Consider the following 19,537-nt stretch of genomic DNA (forward strand, 5'->3'; position numbering starts at 1 on the left):
ATTCTCGGTTTCTCATATATAATGAGTTTCTTGTAAAATACAAAATATGGTGTAGTATTTTTCAAACTATTCCGTTTTAAGCACACCTTAAAATAGATAAATTAGCGACCACGGTTCGTTGGAAAGTAACGTCGCAAATTTCGAAAAATAAATACGAAGACCGATGCTGCCGTCCACATCTTTCGGAGACACAAACGTCTCGAGTGGTTCATCTTCTTTGAGAAGCCATCAGCGACCACGGACAGCCGTAAAACGTTGCTAATTGGCTGGAACGGAACAAGCACGCCTCTGTCCTAACCTCGACAATTCTATATTCAGGGTGAAGGCTGACTGCAAACAGCGGAAAGATCGTGACACGGCTCTTCGAGAAATAAGAGAACAAGACTCGAAGAGAAGAGATTATGCCTAGTTTGCCCCTTGATATTCTTAAAACACTCTCGTGGCACCACTGAAGAAGCTTTCTTGAAAACTCTGAAGGCCACGCTACTATTAGAAAAATGTTCTCCATCTTCTCTGTTTCAGAATTATAAGAAATTGTTCCCAAGAAATCATAAATTTCATTAAGCAACCTCCACGCGAGAATTGTTCACAAGTAAAACCATGAAACAAGAATATCGTGTCGCCCACGTGTTAGACTTTTCCCAGGCTTTCGCGATGGGAGGACATTTCCATGAAATGTTTTATCGAGCGCAAAGAATTTATATCGTTTATCTCAAGATTCTCGTCGTTGCAGGCGCTGTTCCACATGGCGGAGGAAGATTGCGCGACGTTGTGACAGAATCCTTCGGGAACACGTGGCTGCAGAGGCGTTCGAAGGGACATACGACACCGTGGGCGTTTCTGCAAACTGTGTCATCCATGGCGTCTGGCACAATCAGTGGAAATCCGGTTGGTCCAGATTCCTCTCTCGTGCGGATACGGGTCATAACTCTTTCCTCAAGGACAGCTTCGAAATACAATCGCTCAATGTCGATGTAACGCGTTTCGCGACGAGCCACCTCGGTCCAATTATGTCTGACCCCCGTCGATCTACACGATTCGCTCATTTTCTGACCTCTCAACAAGCTTGATCGATCATTTAACATACTTTTAAAGCAGTATTTCTATTCACTCCCAGTGAAGTTTTATGTTTAAATAATATTTCGTTTACATTAGCAGAAACTTTCAAGAATATTTATCTGGCAGTCAACGCGTTAAAGTCCTATAAAATCCTCAACTTGTCAAATTTCACCGTGATGCTCTTCGAGATAATATTATCAATCGTCGAAACCTCGAGAAAACGTAAACAGAAAAGACTGTTAATTTAAAATTGCCCGAGTGATCCCTTGAACGACGACGCAAACGGGGCCAAGCGGAAAGGAGTCGAGGAACGAGGAAGCGACCGAACGAGATGCCGCCATGCGTTGCGCATACGTGTGAAGCAACGTATGCAATCTTCCCGGTCGTAACACCAGCTTCCACGTGTTTCATCGCGCCGGCGGCCAGACACACGAAATCTTCGCCGAAATTGGCGCGTGGCCAGGTCGCGGTGAGCAATTGCTAAAAGGCGCGAAACTTCTAAAAATAACCAGAAGGCACCTAACCGACCGCTAGGAATCAGCGACGGACTCGAACCTACTTCACCCCTCTCTATCTTTTCTTTTCCCGCCCCTGGAATAGCGTCGTTTCTAATTCGACCACGCACGTGCCGTCTCTATCTTCGCCACTCAATTTCCCCCTTTTTCTTCCTTTCTTTTCGTCGTTTTCGAAATCGTATCATACGCAGACGGATGGAAGGAGGATGAGCACTCGCCGAGGAAGGAAGTGTCTCGTATTTCATTTCACTGTCATCGGTCGGGCCAGTTAACGTGTGTAAGTCGATATCATCGAATGTTTAATTGGACGCGGTTCACCGATGTATTTGAAGAAAGAAGCCCGCGAATCGTGAACGCGGAAGTCGACTCCAAAGACGCAGTTGACCCCATTTATGCGTACTTACTTCTGACTTTCACTTAACGCCGTAAGAATTTGTTTCGTACTGGTTCCGAGTTGTGTAAGATCCTACGAGTTAATCTAATTTTACTGTAATCCGTCAATTCCGAATCCTAAGAATCGGAGCAACCGGATCGCTATTGCCGAGCCTGTCTCACTTCGCGAACAACGGACGTCGAATTCGACGCGAACGGACAGCTTGATCGTTCGATAAAGATCGACGGCACGAGGCGCCGAGGAAAGCAATCATCGAGTGCGTGTGTCACGCGGAACTCCGTCGCGATTGGATCAAGGTGGCCGCGGACGAGGTCGCCGCCGCGAACCGATACGTCTCGGCGATCGCGACGCTCGCGCGGTAGGAGGAAAGTTAGAAACGGTTACCGCGAGAAAAAGAGAGTCGACGTAGTGGTACCACGCAAACTGCGAGCCCAGTCGCGTTCGCGATGGCCGTGCGCGGTGGTGGAGATTGCAGAGATGGTGGAGGTGGTGGACGAGGGGAGGGAGGTGTTGGTCACGAGAGGGGAAGGGGGAGGGTTAGCGTCAATTTGCCGCAGCACGTGCAACCGCGTAAGAGCGACCTTGGGGGTCAGTGCTCTCCGTGTAAGCAGGCCATAGTACTACGTCGACGCGAATCGATCGACTCTCCTCTCTCGTTGGGATAGGCGACCGCGAGACGGTGAACCGCGGGAGGTGCCGAGGGGAAAATGGGGAAGGGAAGAGTTTTCGCGATATCGAACGGTCGCTTCGCCGGCAGACATGCTCCGAAAAACAGGGTGGAGACCCGCTTCGAACTTCTGTCGCTACCAAGTCTCGCCATTTTTGTCCGTCGAATCCTGCGAGGATAATCATGGTCGACTGCGTGGGAGTGGGTGACCCTGCTCCATCTTCGAACGAAGATTAATCTTTGATTAGCGATGTCACGTTTTGGTATCGCGTACGTTTACATATGTCACGTCGGTGTGACGTATCTCGTAACGGAGATCTGTCTTGTATCCGTTATTGTTTCGATCTTCTTAGCGGTTTCGATTGTTACGCCCTTTTAGTTTTGTTTGTGTATTTAAATAAGGTGATATATGAATATAGAAAAAACGTTTACGGTTGAGGAAATTATGGTCGAATAGAATTTTAATATGATACGATTAAAAACACGAATTAAAATGTTACGCGATAATTACGACGTTAATTTATATATTACGTAAGATTAGTTGAAAACACGAAAGGTGAACAATGCGCCTCCCCCGCGCGAGTTTTGATTTCCGTTTGTTTCCGACAGGGCGCGGCGGCATCCGTCCCGACTAGGCGAATATTTCTAGGGCGAAGGCTGAAATACATAGTTACCCCCCATGCTCGCTCCAGAAGTGAACGTATTATAGACATTACTCCGATCCGGTTGGAAGATAAACGAAACGAGTGTCGGATCAGAAACTGGATTCCAGCCGATAAAAATGATAGAATTTAGTTTGATAGAGACGGAGAGTTCAGTGTTACGTTCCATTAGACGCGCAATAATTACGACCACAGTGATAAAAAAAAAGGCGGAACAATACCGACTGCATTCTTTCCACATAGGGTGAGTGCACCTATACCGTCTCACTCGACCATAAGTTCTATCGCGCGTGTTCGATTCGTATTTATCAAGCCATCCTAATCTCTCGATACTCGCGCATACGTAACCTTTAGTGTTTCATTAACTTCGGGCCTTGTAAGTCGTAGCTACTGCAGTCGTAGATAAATTATGAATGGATATTCATGATGGAATTTTCCAGTAACAGAATACAGAAACGTATTAGCTCGTATTTTATTTCCTTTCAAACGAAGGACATTATTCTTGAAGAATACAAATTCTGACTCTTTAAGCATGAATTTTTCCATTACAGTGTTACGAGAATTCAATTCTTTCTTTTTATTGCAGTTATCGTAAAACGAAATAATTTTTTATTCTTCTGGATGTCCTTTGTAGAATAGATATACTATGAACAACTATGCTCTCCCAAAAACCACGCTGTCCCCAGTCTGCAAAAACTCGTTGCCTAATCGGTCCAGCCTAGGGACCTCTCCTCGTTAGTATTCCAGCCGTGAGCTGGGAAGGGCGTGAAAATTCCGCTCGGTGCTATAGTCATAGGGGAAAGTAGATAACTTTCGAGCCGAGAGAGTCGCCAGTGAGGTTGCCGGCGAATGAAGGCTGTTCTGTGTTTCGCGGCTGGCTGCAATCGGCGATATCGGCGCGCCGGGCTCATTGACGCAATTTATAGGAAAAGATTGCCGAGGAAAATGCCAGCCATGCCCCCCACGCTCGCCACGCTCTGGATACCCGTAGTTCTGTGTATCAAACGGCGAACGATATGTAGGTCTCGAGACGTCCGATGACCCGTTACTTGCCAGATAACCAACCAGATACGAATACCCTCTGTGCAAGTCGGCTTGGAAATCAGCTCGCGGTCTGCATCATCGACGCCGACCTATGGCGCGAACTCCCCGCCACCGACCGATAGGTTTGCGCTAATTCGTCATTCATGGATCATCAGCTTCTCCGACACCACGTGTAATAGCCGGAGATATCTAGGCACCCCGTTTCAAGAGCTGACCGATAACGTAACGGTCGACATGTAACTTCGACTTCTAAATATACACGGAGAATCTGGGCTCGATAATAACGGTTCAAAGTAACATGTAATCCGTATCTCGCGGCCTCCCTTCGCGTCTCCGTCGCGTTTTATCCGTTACCGGACCAAATTCCGACGATATCGCCGGCAAAAAGTGCGCGACGACGGGAGAACGCGGGCACGAAATTACTTTCGTGGAACTCTAGCCCGAACGTGTCCCACGGTTCAAAGTACCTCGAGACGATCCCTCTTGGCCGGGCAGAGCCACATATGCGAACGTGACGGTACGTTTCTCTTCCTGGTCGAGACGAGGGTTACAGCAGCCCCCACCTGAACATTTTTATGATAGTTGGGTACAGTTTTCGACATCAGCAATTCGGGGATTCCCGACACTCGAGAATAAACTCAACCGATGGTAATCGTCGACCAGCATTCCTTGAAAGTCGGAACTGCTAGATTTTCTAATTGCCTCGCTTTCCGCGTCGATAAATTCTTCCTCGGTGCGCGCAGGCGACATTCTAAATACCACCGGGACACCCCGTGATTTAAAGGTACACGTCGACAACTCGAGCCACCCACGCCCCGTTTTCTACGCTGTCGGCTACTCGAGCGGTCTATTCGATCGAGAGAGGGGGAACGAAGCGTGCAAGAATAAAAAAAGAAAAAGCGGGGAAAAAATCAGAGACCATAACGCGTTATTATTCGACGGGCAAGTCCAATTACGAGCCTCGGCGTGCGTATCCGTTCTGTGGTCGCGTGAGTACACGGATGCACTTGGAAACCAAGCCGCGAGATACTACCTTGGATAACAACCTACGCGAGAATCGAAATACGGCAGACGTATCTGGGGGATAGTAGCCAGGAAACGACCCGGTGACCAGACACCATTAAGCCCAGCCCACTCGAGATCCGCCCCCGCAACGAGATGCACCGCGTCATCGATGGTGAACCGTCACATCCGCGGTTCACTTCCACCAGCGGATTGGCGCTGTCTACTAGGATGCTAAAACAACCACGACATTGCTCATCTTGTACGTGATTTTATGACATTTTTTTTTATGTGCCATGTGTTTCTTGCGATTTTTTTTTTGTGCAGTATATGAAAATGATACGATATTCTAAATTTGTATTTACAGAACTCCGACGCCATTAAATTTTCGAAGAACCTCAACGAGAACCGAAGGGGAACATTGCCATGGGACGCCAGTCTGTTTCAATTAGAAGTTTCGACCTATAAAAAGCGAGCGAATTAGATGAGTTCTGTGTACCGCCACCAGGAAAGTTCTGCAACAGTAGTCGTTGCCATCTTTTTCTCTCGGTCGATTAACTCACGGAAAATGCCAGTTACTCTCCGTTGTTACATCCCGTCTCCTTCTCTTCCTCACCTTTCCCTACCGTTCTCTCCTCCCCCCCCCTCTCTCTCTCTCTCTCAGCTCGCACCCCCACTTCGCGAGCCATTCCCTGTCACCGACAAGCTCTTTTCTTGCTTCTCCGTTCGATCGACCACGGGAGAGTAGGCGAATGCAGCGGCTGGCATGCCGCCTCGGGAGAACGAAATGCAATAAGAGGAGAACCCATCCAGCTGCCGGCATCGAGGAGAGGAAAGGAGTGCCCGGTTGGGGCTCAGGAGCGCGGGAGGAACGTGAAAGAGGACCCCGTCCCGCCCCCCGTCGCCCGATCAATTTCGAATTTCTAATTAGCGGACGCGATATTTGCTCTTGGTTCCTTTCCAGCGACTTCGACGACGCTGGATCGTTCTTTTCCAACGGTATGCGCCTCACTTTCTCTGATAAAGAAGTGATACCGGACGATGCAACCTCGCCGATAAACCAAACGGAAGAAAATAACTTTTTCTGTGGGTAGAAGTAGCAGTTATCCGGCGAACTCGAGCGAGAAACTTCAGCGTTAATTGTAGTTTATTAAACGAAAAATGTTTCAGTCATCGGTGAGCATGCGGGCCTCCTCAGACGAGCGGAAATACTAATTCCGCGTTAGAAGATAGTACGTTGGATTAGCAAAAATATTGCTCGCGGAATATACGGGTAATTACAACGTGACGCGTTGGTGACGAATAAAAATTACGTACAAAGGTTAGCCTTGGAGGGAAAGTTGCATCGGTGAAGTTCTGTTCTCCGTTCGAGGACGATTTTGAGCGCGATGCGTTGCATATTAAACGGTGGAAAAAGGCGAGTCGAGCGAATCGGCGCTCGAAAAAGAAGAAAAAGGGACTCTTTGATCGCCGCCTGATGCCGGTCAACATTCCAAAATCAGGTTTTGCCAGTTTGACATTTCGATGCCCGACCTCCTAATTCTTGGTGCAAGAGTCAAGGCATCCTGGTTCGTCGACCAGACGTCGAGACGTTGAAATAAGAGAACGGATTCGTCGGGAATCGCTCAAGGACGGTTGAAGTCGTAAGAAGAAAAAAAAAAAATTCGTATACCTTTTTCTACCTCGCATAGAGAATTATTGCGTAAGGTAATAGGTAATTCAATGTAACACCAGTTGGCAAACCAGAGACGGTTGCGAATAATTAAATATCAATTCCTGCGGACGAACGGCCAGGCAGATTCAAAGAAACGAGTTTCTATGTGACAGAACCTGGTTGCAAGATAAGAACAAGGAAAAAAAATATAAAAGGCATTAGATTAACATTTCTTGCGTTACTTTTATTCCGTGTCCCATACAGGTTCCGCATAAATTAACCCTCGTACGGTGTCGTGACCTTTCATGCAAATCGATGAACGTTGGGGAATAAAGAATGAAACTGGTATAAAGTGCGCGGAAAATATTAATCTATTTTAGCGTAAGAAAGATAAATCATTGCTGATCGTTAAAAAAAAAAAGAAAGAAAGAAAGAAAAAAAAACGTTTCTGTTATTGGAATATATAAAATTTATATGGCAAGAAGAACCAGAATGGCTGCGTTTGGAAAGCGTAAGAGAACCGAGAGTAAAAGTCGTAGGAGGGACCATAAACGCGATCCTTTTGCCACCATGTTAATCAGCAGTCCCTTCCACGCGTTCGAACTTAATGAATGAATGAATGAATTACGTCACAGACAGAGATGCGCTTATACGTGCATGTGGAATCTCCGGCGCAAAAATAGGCGCCCACATCTCCCAAGGGAAAGGCATAATTATAGTCGCCTTGGTAAAGAGAGCCGGCACACCAGGGTACTGGAGAATGTAACGAGGAAAAGAGAAAGAGAGCGAGAAAACGATCGCTCGCAGATTATACTTGCGTAGAATGTTAACTAATACCTTCGAGAGATGCCAAACCCACCTGCGTGCAAACCTGGTACTACGGGGCTGAATTGTTTTGCAATAACCAGAAGGACCGTTACGCATTCGCGGTGAAACAGCTCTCGGTTAATATCAGAAATGCAACCCACGTTACGGGTTGCATGGTATGTACTTTTAATAATAGGAAACGAGCGTTTCCCTCGTTCGATCGGTTGCATACAGAGTGGACCAGGTTAGCGTAACGAGCCATTACCAGTGCTGTTAGAGAACAATCTCGATACTTTTGTGAAATTCCGAATGAAGTCTATGCAAAAAAAAAAAGATACGAATTTCCGTTTAATAAAATAATGCTCCATTCGCCTTACTTTGGTATTTTTCTTTAACAGCACTGATAGCGGAGTCGTTACGCCCACTCGGTCCACCCTGTATGTTACAATTGCTCATCGCCAAAATTTGTCTAAATAAAATAATAGTATAATTACACTTTTCCAAGGAAAATTCGTGTCCGCATGCGCGATCGGCGCAAATGGGTTAAAGGAGTTGGCGCCTCCAGTCCGGTGTGAAAATGATACCGCGAATTTTCGCGACGGTGCATCACCTTTCTAGAATCGACTTTCGCCCGATTCGCTGAAGTCGAAACTCACATTCGGCCGGTTGCCCATATCCCGCTGCACCCACTGAATTCCAGAATCGAGCGAGCCCACTCGAGGAGGCGAAACGACGACGATGCATACATTTTTTATGAGCATTATAGACGCCCGCGTTCCAGCGTGCGCGATTTTCCTGGAAGCTTTAACCGTGGAATTTGCATGACGAACGGAACGAACTCTGCTTCGTCTCATCGATGGAAAAAGAACCCGGGGCGGGGTTGCGTGCAAATACCGCGAGAAAAAAAAAAAGATCCAGACGTAAGACGAGCCATGGGTGTCTTCGTGAATGTGTCCCAGGGATCAGGATCGTACCTAACGCGCCCGCACGCCTTCGGCTCGGCGAGGGTCTCGATGAAATCATAGGAAACACCTAACCGGGAGAAAGTTACAACCAGTTTCAGCCAAGGTAAGCGCATCTAATTTCGATACTAACCTGGGACATTGACACTTTCATTTTTTTCTTTTTTTTATCTATGTGACTATTGACAGGTTGGCGAAGGCTTCTTTATTTTAAATAAACTGTGAAGATTTTTTATTTATCGGCGAGACCATCGACGCCTCACGCCAAGGTAAAAGGGTTAAATGTCACACGAGGCGAGAACTCTAATCGATGATTGTATAAAAGTGTAGAAACTCTTCGTTTGGAATAATATGTAAATTTAACGAGGAAGTTACAAAAGCACCCGTTCAACGAAGCAACAAAAAAAAAAAAAAGGAATCATTGCAGACGCATACTTTGCTTTCCATCGTTTCAACGTATGTAGTTGAAAGTAGGACTTCGCTCGGCCTTCGTCGTTGTATTACGGAGTCGATGAAGATTCTTAATAGGTCTGATAGACACGTCCAACGATTTCTAACTCGATACTCTTAGGTGGAATACGCTTTTGCTACCGACCAAAGGCTCGTTTCCAAGGAATTGCGAACGATCGCACGACGGAATACGCAATGCTTTTTCGACCGATAATTAACCGTAAGCGCGGTAATACGTTTGTTTGTGCGATTAACCGTTTATCACGTTGCTAAATAACAGAGAAAATACAAGAATTTATTTACAAAATTTGATCCAGGATTAAAACAATATTTTATAGAGCAAATCTAATTTATATAGCAAAAACGACTAAAGGCTACAGATCTTTATATGAACATTTAATGAAGTATCACAATTAAAATTGTACAGCCATCAAGAGCTAATTGAAATCCGTAATCTAAAATACAGTAAATTCCAAAATTTACATCGCGATTATCTATTATTTTAAATCCCACGTTATCAGTCTCTATAACACAGGAGTCGTAAAGGTTTCAGCGAAACCTCGTTACACGCATCGCGTTGAAAACCGAGGAGCGTTAAAATGCAGGTCTGATTCCGTGGTCGAGCCTGGATTACGAGAAATTCCGAGATCGTTCTTTCCGTACCGGGAATCCCCCGTCCGAGTGTCAGCGCTCGCGGTTCAACTTAACACAGTACTTATCGGCGTTTACGTAATTAAAGGCGCTAAGCAACTGCAGTTGGCGCCACACCTGACGCGCTCGCGAGTACAGATAACATCGTCGGATCAAAGAGTGTAAAGCGGCGCGGGAACGGCAGGAAAAATGAAGCGATACACAGACGGTCATTATCGCTGTCACGTCCACGGAATCGTCACGCGTAACATCCGACAACAAAATTGCGCCAGGAATGCACGAGGTATTTTCCGCATGTATTATGCAAATATTGGTACTCCGGTGCGATATTTCACGACACGAAATACCCGTCAACGTGATGCGCCGCACGAGTGATATTTCAATCAACTTACGACGAGCGATTCCCTCACAACCTTCCGACGAAATTTTGACGTTTCCACAACAGTAGAGGCTGTTTATAGTTTACGAATGGATGGAAATTTTATTTAGTTCCGGATGTTCGGAGTAATTAAATTTTATGTTGATAATTTACACGAAGACTTTGGACTTGGAGAATCTAAATAAAATTTCCATTCGTCAGTTAAGTATTTTTTTTATGGCGTTTTTACTTTGTAAATAAAGCTTTGTTCTTGCCAAGGACTGAGAACGAATAAAAAGAATTTCATGGATTGTATAACAAATAGAAAGAAGTACGCGTAAATGGATAAACGATGGGTGAAAGTGATTAGACCAAATGGAATGCGGAAAACTAATTCCAAGTACAAAAGGTACTCTGATGAAACAAGAGAAGGTCTCTTCTACCAGGGATGTTTCCGTTTAGCAACATTCTTCTGCCACTGGTTACAAATTATAACCAATTATTACTCTCCCGTGCAAAGTATGGTTTTTGCTCGGCTAGTTAAGTCTTTACAGCGCCAAAGATTTAAGTGGTTTCAAGATCCTTTGTGCAAAGGGAGGGTCCTCGACGATGCAAACGATGAAACACATTAATCTATACTCCCAAGTAATCGATTAAATCGCTTTATTTATATGTAATAACACGATTAAGATCAAATCATTACTATAAAAATACTTAATTTGATTTTATGGTAGATTACTATATCTTTTGGCCCAGTGTTCTCCTATTATAGAACGAAAATCAAACAGTTTTCCTAGTCCTGCTGACACATTTTAAAAATGAAGTGAAACAAGAGGGAAGTGAAGGAAATGGTCGATTCGAAGGGAGGATGCCAAAGGGGCACGGTGCCCGCGTAACACGGTACTGAGTATCCCTCACCACGGCGAACGCGACTGCGGCGCGAATGGCAAAAAGGCTTAACCGCATTCCGGCGACCATTTAAACCGCCGCGGCGGGGTCCCACGCTTGACCGCAACCAGCGACCGACCGACCGGCCGGCCGGCTATCGATTGACGTCACTTGGTACCGCATGACCTTCGAGTTCCCGCGCGACTAACTGCGCATGCTCAGACGATCCTGCTCCGGCATGCACCTGCACACGGATCGTGGATCCGCAGAGGCGTCCGTTAAAATGCGTAGGTATACGAAAGCATCCGAAAACTCCATTGATCTCGAACCCTTTCGCTGCGAACAAGCGGCAGACGCCATAGAAATTGTCCTAACCCTTTTGAAGCTTTATCTATTTGACGAACATAAAATGTTTCTTAAAAAGAAAGTGTTCTCCTATAAGTGAAAAGTTTCAAGACTATTTTCTACCATGTAATTTTCTTAGTATAATTACTATCATTGAGTAGCGAAAAGTTTAGAACGCATTTTCGAAAATTACTTCCGTGAAGCCTCTAAATAATCCAAACGACAACGTTTAGTGTTATCTTAACCAAAAGGAAAAATTTTATCTGCTTTTTCCGAACCGTTTAAATTCGAAATGTTGTACCAAGGTAAGAGGAAAAAAGTAACTTATTGTTACACGGTGGTAAATGATGGGTCGGCTATCATAGACTTCACGCAATGTGGCGCAAGCTCCCAGTTCACGTAATAGATGAGAACAGCGAGCATGCGCGTTTCCGTTGCGATTCTCTGGTCCAGAATCCCTGACCCTCGCCTTGTCGTAATTCAAACAATTCTTTTAAAAAACAGAGAAGAATTTATCATTTCTATTCCTTGATAAAAATGTCTAATAATCATCTAAACAACTTCTTACTTGGAATTCCCTAGCACAAGTAAACGAAATGTCGTATGTTTATCGCACTCCACTAAGTAGCAATGTTTAGCGATTAAATTAGTAGAGAGCCAGAACAGACGATAAACCGGTCCGTATCATCTTTAATAACGAAGAAAATATCGAGAGGAAAATCGGTTCTTCCCAGGCGCTGCGCCGTTGCCTCGAATTTCCTTAACGGCTCGATATATTCTTTAAATGATAGCGTAAACGAAGAAGAGGGACTTTCCTATTTAGTAATTGGCAGTTTATAACTATGTATTTTCACGATAGTCGTAAAGAACCGCCAGTGTGTCGACCAACGTGGCTAGATTCGCTGAAAGCGATGTTAAGTAATAATTAATACGCTTAAGGAGGTCGTGCTTTTGTTCGCCATACACCGGTTTCTCGGCGTTTCACTGACCCGTCTGGTCACGGTCAAAAGTAGCCATTTGCAAGTCGTGGCCCTGGCAATTACCAATTACGAACAGTGACATCGACAACAACACGAAGCCCGAATTTGCTGTGTGTCCGGTCGCACGATACCGTCTTCTTCGTCCATTAAGCTCGGCGATCAGGAAACGGCATACTTTATAAGACCCTACCGACGTCCTTGGTCACAAATTCTCGCCATCTTAACGCTCGATTCACCTACTTAGACTCTAACCGCGTCGATTAAACCTTCGAGTCGATCGGCAACTTCTTAATTTTAATTTTAATCGAATTATCAATTTGCGTTGGTTCGCTACACACTGTGTTGTATCTTTGAATTGAAACAAAAACTGGACTCCCTAAACGAAAAAAACTTTTGGCCCCTAGAATAGAATTAAATCATTTTTCAAGTCCTGCACAACTGTACTCGGATGTTTAAAATTCGTATCCTTTTCGATTTGGAAAAGAGAAAAACTTATGGATCGTGGTAGTGGCACGTTTACCAGAACACCTTACGCGACACACGCTTCTGTCATTTTCCGTAGACCTCCTGGTGGTCCGTGAACCACACCTTGCGGAACGTTGTTTCTACGTTATGAATACAAATAAGCTCCACGTGCAAATTACTATGCAACAGTTAAGTCGAGCAGCTAAATGAACATTACAGTTTTCCTTCGCGTGCGGAATATTATAATGACACGAGGAAGAAAAATAGACCGATAGGTGGTTATGTCGTCGAATATGATGTATAATCAGAAGACTGTCCGTACGTAAGTGTTTGGTCACGTGCGTGCAAATGCAGCGACGCACGTGTGTGCACCGACGGTCGTCGAGCCACTCTTTCCACGTCATGCTCTCCTATCATACTCAACAAAGCACACGAGTCGCCGACCGTCGTTTAGGCCAGTGCTTCCAACAGGTGTGTCGCGACAGATTCATGCGCAACAGTGGGTGTGTCGCGAACAAATTTCTAACAATTTAATGACAAGATACGGTTCGAAACAGTTTTCATTGTTCGAAGAAAGACGTCAAGTTCTTATTTTAAAGGAGAGTGATATGTACTATTGACATTGCGATACATTAAAAATAACTACGTACTTATTTTAATTTTTTGTACAGAATATATACATATTAGGTTGTCCCAAAAGTTTCTTCCATTTCATGAATAAGTAATACGTACACAATATTTGATTCATTTTGCTCCATTACTGTTATACAATATTAACATCTAATAAATTAGGGTCTATTTATATAACCACTGCCACACAAAGTAATCGAGTGCAAGTCATGGAAGAAACTTTTGGGACAACCTAATACCAGAAATACCTAGTGTTTAGTAATATGAAATTATATAATATCGTATAATGTTCCTCAACTCTAAAATTAATTACTTCCGAGGAGGACCGAAAACCAATATAACAGTAACGTTCAATAACAAGTATTTAATTCCATAAATATTCCAACTTTGCAAAAATGGTTGGGAAACACTGGTTTAGATCGTGTGATGCACGTGTGCTAGCATGCCTAGTATCTATAGAACCTAAGATGTCGCCATGTAACGCAACATATTTTCAGGTGGCGAAACGGCACAATTTTCCTCGACCAGACGCTACTGTACGGCCCAAGCGAATTATGCGACTCGCGCCAAATCACTTCTCCCCGGAATCCCTATAGTTAGACCCAGCGAACGAGGCATGCGACGGAAAATCTACCAACACCAGGAGGATGCGCGACGTGCCCTGAAAATGCTCGCGGAACGGCTGGAAACCTAATCGCGAGCTGCGCGGATGAGACAATCTAACGACCACTCCAAGAATGTCAATGTGACGCATGGATTTTTCATGCGAGTGGTCGTGCTAAATGGTTTCTGCGTTCCTGTTTATAACATCGATAGGGAATGAAATAAAAATAATTGATACTTCTCTGTTCGCAAGAAACAAAAGGAGAAAAATTTGAGTTGTTTTTTTTTTGTCTACAGTACCGATTAATATTTCAGTTAAGTGACTCAAGAAAATAATGAAGAATTTATGAGCCACACAATAGTATGTTGAAACCCGACTCTTAACAAACGTTTCGAGCCGTCGTTTCGCTCTCGACTGACTTTTTAAATAAAAAAAAATTTGTTTAACCTTGACACGTATTCAATACATGCGACTTTTTAACGGTTGCCATCGATGCAATAATAATCTATCAAGTCGCGTCTTCTCTGATAGCAATCATTCTTGTCATTGAAAGCAAACGAACGTTGCGTACATAGCAATTAAAGTGCATTTACGTTCTATGCCCAGCGTACGTCGCGTATAGTCTTCGGTGTTATTACGTTAAAGATACAGAGTTTCTATCCAAGGGAATCTATTGTATCCGAAGAAATATCGTAAGTATTCACGAGGTCTGGCAACACGAATACTGAGATTACCTTCGAAAGGGCACCTCCCCTTCCATTCAAAAGGATTCTATACATTCCATCGAGTTGTTCGCTGTCAATTGTCTCTTTATTGCATCAAGCGTGTCTTCTTCTACGAGAATTTTCTATCGATTTCAGAAGCAGCACCGTGTTCATCGTGTTGTTCGTACAAAACTACTCGAATTGAATAGAAATTTTGCATCGTGTTAACACAAATCAATTCAATTCTACACTGAGAATTTAAATCTGAGAAACACTAAGGTGTAAAATAGGTACCGTTTAAAAAATTACGCCCACGCAACAAGCAATTCTCTGTTCGCAAGAAAGGATTCACCTTTGAAAATGTGAAAATTATGCGGCGCGAAGTACAAAAGGATCGGGCGCTTCCCCTTTTGTTCTTGTACCTGCGCAGAAAACAGGGGAAGGAAGATTTTTTGTCGGCGCGGCTAACTATATGCTTGCGCGACTGCCGCTTACCGAATTGCCTGAGCAAACTACAAAAGCATTATTGTTCCGTGCAATCCGCGCGTTTCGTTTCGCCAAGGGTGGAGAGTCTTGAATCCGCGACGCCGAAAAATTTCTCACGACTCCTTTCTTTTTTCTTCGCGGGAAGGATACCGTTGACCCGGAGGGGGGAAACGTTAGTGTACCAACCTCCGAACTTGTTTAAAACGAGTTTCACGATTGTGTCGTATTCAGCCGCGCCTCGACCAATCACGAGCGACCGCGACGCGATTAGCATACTCATGCGGGTACCCAAATTCGGCGAAGTGCACTCCGTAGTGCCGTCAATTGCACTCGATTAAGAGGATCCTTAGTTCGACCTTGCCGGCTCCATTGAGAGGGCACGAAAGAACGAGGCGATGACTAAACTTATCGATGCCACGGCGGATGTGGGAGCAAACGTTTCCGATCGGGATAAAAGGAACGTTTAACCTTCGACGTTTAACCCTGTCCACAGTCAGCGGGTCTCACTTACCTTTTAAAGACACCAGGTATATTAAAAAAAAAAAACTACCTACTTTTTTAGGTGTCAAGTAATACTTTTATTCGACGTTTTTCCGAAAGATGTTCTCTGAACAGGAGGGGAGAAATTCGGAGCCCAGAATTATTTATTTAGTTGAATTAATTCGAAAGTTGCATTTTTCATTGGATATAGAAATTATTTAAAGAACTGGACAAAATAAATGTCTCGAAGAAGAAATTTAAATTTTCATTTGAACTACTGCGAATAAGTATACATAATAATATCGTTATATAGATTAGAATTTTAGTTTATGCAAATCAATTCGTTCCTGAATAGATAAAAATTATGCACTAAAATATACATTGTCCAGTCCATCGATGTATCAATAAAAGAAAATGTTTAGGTCATTCTGCATTTGAAATTGTCATTCACGCTATCCACTGCGAGACGAAGGCTAAGACAACATATGAAACGCTATTTCAAAGTCTGGAATGCATCACCGATTCTAACACAAATTTCGTTTCCATCTGCGAACGTTCTCCAAAATTTGTGTCAAGAAAACACTAAAAAGAATTGTTTATTCCTTCTATAGGCATCCGCCCCATCTTTTACTCGAGTACTTAACCGTTAAATTAAACATTGCCTTTGCTAGTTTACGTGAAAAGAAAGAGAACTTTGATCCTCGAGGCAACAAACAATCTACCAGCCTCTATCCAGAAGTAACGCGTAACGAAAAGATGGAATCACTCACCAGAATCGGAGGGTGTCTGAACGCCCAGGTGTTCCAGATTCTTGGGCTGATTGAGGTGATAGCAGTGATCGCTGAGGGTGTTCCTGATGTTGGTCTCCTTGTACACTTGACACTGACCTTTGTCGTCCTCTTTCCTCCTGTCGTGAAATCTGACCAGCTGACCGGTGACCTCGCTCACCGGGACAACCTTGGTGACCACTTCCGACATGCACTCGGAGAGTTTCTCGTGTATGTTGATCTGATCGTGCCTGAAGAAAGGCCCCTCGTCCTCCGTTTCTGTGTCGGATGCTGAAGTTTGGGGTGTTTCCGGCCTCGTGGAATCGCCGTCGCTCTCCAGACTTTTCGCGCGGCACGGTTGCTGAGCCTGTTGCTGGTTGCCATAAGACGTAGCCGTCTGAGCCGCGTTGGCACGCGATATCAATAGACTTCGACCAGCCGGCACTCTCTTCTGTATCTGAGAGTCCTTCTTCGCGGGTAACGTCCTATTGTGCTCCTTGCTGATGCACAGACCTGCCCACATGCAGTCGTGATGGCGTATCTTGCGCGATGCCAGACAGGTCATCTTGCCGTATAGCAAGTCGGGCAGAATACTGTCGTCGATGTTCCGATCGTGATACGTGTCCGTGTTACAATCCGCTCGGTCCAGCTTGTCCATATCGAACTTCTTCCATATGTCGTCGGACACCACCATCGCGGTGTCCAGGGGCTCGTCCAACAGGCCCAGGTCAGAGCAATCCCAAACCGGCACCGGCATCTCGCCTGTAAACGTTACAAGTTTAAAAAGTGGCACTTGCAACACCGCAATTGAATATAAAATGAAATCATCCGAAGAAAGATGAATAGACTATTTTCACTTCCAAACATACTAGAGTGAATCGTTCTCGAGTCTCGAATCATTTCTCGAGATATATTTAGCTAAAGCTTACAAAGAAATTCGATTGTTTTGAAATGACTGAAGTCCGATAACAAAGGAAGCTAACCAGACGCGTTGAAAGAAAAAAAAATACTCGATTCTTTATAATGCCGACAGCGCGGGATGTCTATCGAACGATAGCGACAGATCACCAGTCGCTTAAAAAGACGGCGGGAACCCGTAAGAGTCGATACTTTGTAACTAACCAAAGTCTAGTTATTAATATACAACGGTAGATTAACAAGCTTCGATTGCGGGCTTTTTCGTATTCGTGCCTTTTCAACGTTCGTCCGTTTATTTCCTCCTCCTCTTCGATGTTACGACATGTTGCTTCACCCGTAGCAAGTAATAACGTTCGGTATTGCACCGCGTGTCGTAACGCCTTGTGCATTATCGCGGGAATCAGTGAAACGAATACAGTTAGCGGTATGAAAATATGGACAAAGATCGTAACTGCCTTGCGTGTGTGTGTATTAAAAATAGACGACCTTCGTTGCCGTGTATCAATTTGTATGCTTTTTGCCGCGCTTCGGTAAAGCTGCGTTTAAACAAAACAAAATCAATATCGAACCTAACGAAGGGGACCAACGTGACACACGACACTCGTGATACGCGATTTTTCGTTGGACAAGAATTCTCGAATTCATTCCAAGCGTAAGGGAACACCGAGGACCTGCCGCGACGAATCGCAGACGCGGACACCGAAACGAGACTGGAAAAAAACCGGTAACGCGTACAGTAACAAATCAAACTCTCCTTCGCTAAGGACAGCTGACCTTCGATAAATCACAGCCAAACACCGAATCCCTAGACGAGAGAGCATTTTCCCTCGCCGCGTGAGACCGTTGCGTCTTGTTTCTCACAGTCGTGGACGACCGTTCCAACCGTACATTTTTGGGCCACCAGGTGTTACCCTCAAGGGGTTAGGACAGTTTCGAAAAATCGATAATGTATTTCGTCGCATAAATTGATCGATTCACGTAACAGCCGGTTCTACGTCAATATGTGTCAATTTAAATAGGTATCTTAATCCTAAGCGCACTCGTCGAGTATCAACATGCCACGGGTTATAGTCGACGCTTAGCCGGAAAAAGAGGATTTTCAACGACGCGATATTTAGATTTTCTAATGGGATATTTTCATGTGCTCGTAATATTTTAAGAAGCAAAAATATTTCAGCGAAGTGTGTCTATTATACTGTTAAGATAAAAAAAAAATGTAATAAAATCAGAACTATCCTTGTTTTGGTGGCTGAGAGCAGACACACCACCGCAAAGTCACCTACAAGAATATTTTGCAAGTCCTAACCCAGGCCTATCTCCGTTGAAATACAAAAGAAGAAATAAAATAGCAGATATCAAGAAAATTCAGATTTATCAAGATTTAGCGCTAGCGCCAACTAATCAACACGTACCAGTCACGCTCGGTGCTTACCGACTTAAATAGTCGAAGTCAGAATGCAAACAGGATAGAATCATACCAGGAAGAACAGCGAGTTGTCGATGATGCGTGTAAATATAAATTCTTCCACGGTATGACGCATCACTTTACATAGGAGTTCATAACACTGGCACAATTCGAGTGCAGTTGCGGTGCATCGGCAGAAGAAGACGTGTACGAGACGCCGGTGGTCACGCATAGAAGTCACATGGAATGACGAGCCAAACGTGTGACTCACTATTGCAACGAATTTCGTCGACTACACGCACTAATGTATCACATTTCGTGGATCAATGCGACGGAGACACAACGCTATGTTTTATTATCAGCATATTAGAGTGCAAACATTACATCCGGCCGACTGAGCCCACCTCGACGTTCGCCAACCGTTATCTTCCGTTCTCGACGCGCACCAGACGAACCACCATCATGTTTTAATTCATCGTTTCGCTTCCGTCGGTGTCCCAATTCCCGCGAAAACTGTCGCTTTCGTACTACACGACTGCTTTTGCAAGAATTAGTAAATAAAATGCGCCTCAGACGGCGTGGCACCTTGAATTGACAGTTTCGAAATAGATTCACATTTGAAGGTACCTCCAAGATCGAA

The 19,537-nt window shown here is 44.5% G+C and overlaps 1 protein-coding gene and 1 long non-coding RNA gene across 2 annotated transcripts in view; one reads left to right on the plus strand and one right to left on the minus strand.

The window, feature by feature from the left end:
• LOC128877996 (transcriptional regulator Myc-A) overlaps positions 1–19,537 on the minus strand; it is a 36,564-nt gene that overhangs the window by 12,622 nt on the left and 4,405 nt on the right. Inside the window, exon 2 of the mRNA XM_054125737.1 lies at positions 16,578–17,336. Coding sequence (XP_053981712.1) covers positions 16,578–17,331 — 754 coding nt within the window. The 5' untranslated portion in view covers positions 17,332–17,336. The remainder of the gene's footprint in view (positions 1–16,577; positions 17,337–19,537) is intronic.
• Positions 3,847–16,555, plus strand: LOC128877997 (uncharacterized). Its single transcript, XR_008457330.1, has 3 exons — positions 3,847–7,980; positions 8,310–11,400; positions 14,031–16,555. It is a non-coding gene; the product is annotated as an uncharacterized LOC128877997 (long non-coding RNA).

Source organism: Hylaeus volcanicus, chromosome 6 (assembly GCF_026283585.1).
Source record: "Hylaeus volcanicus isolate JK05 chromosome 6, UHH_iyHylVolc1.0_haploid, whole genome shotgun sequence".
Lineage (NCBI taxonomy): Eukaryota > Metazoa > Arthropoda > Insecta > Hymenoptera > Colletidae > Hylaeus > Hylaeus volcanicus.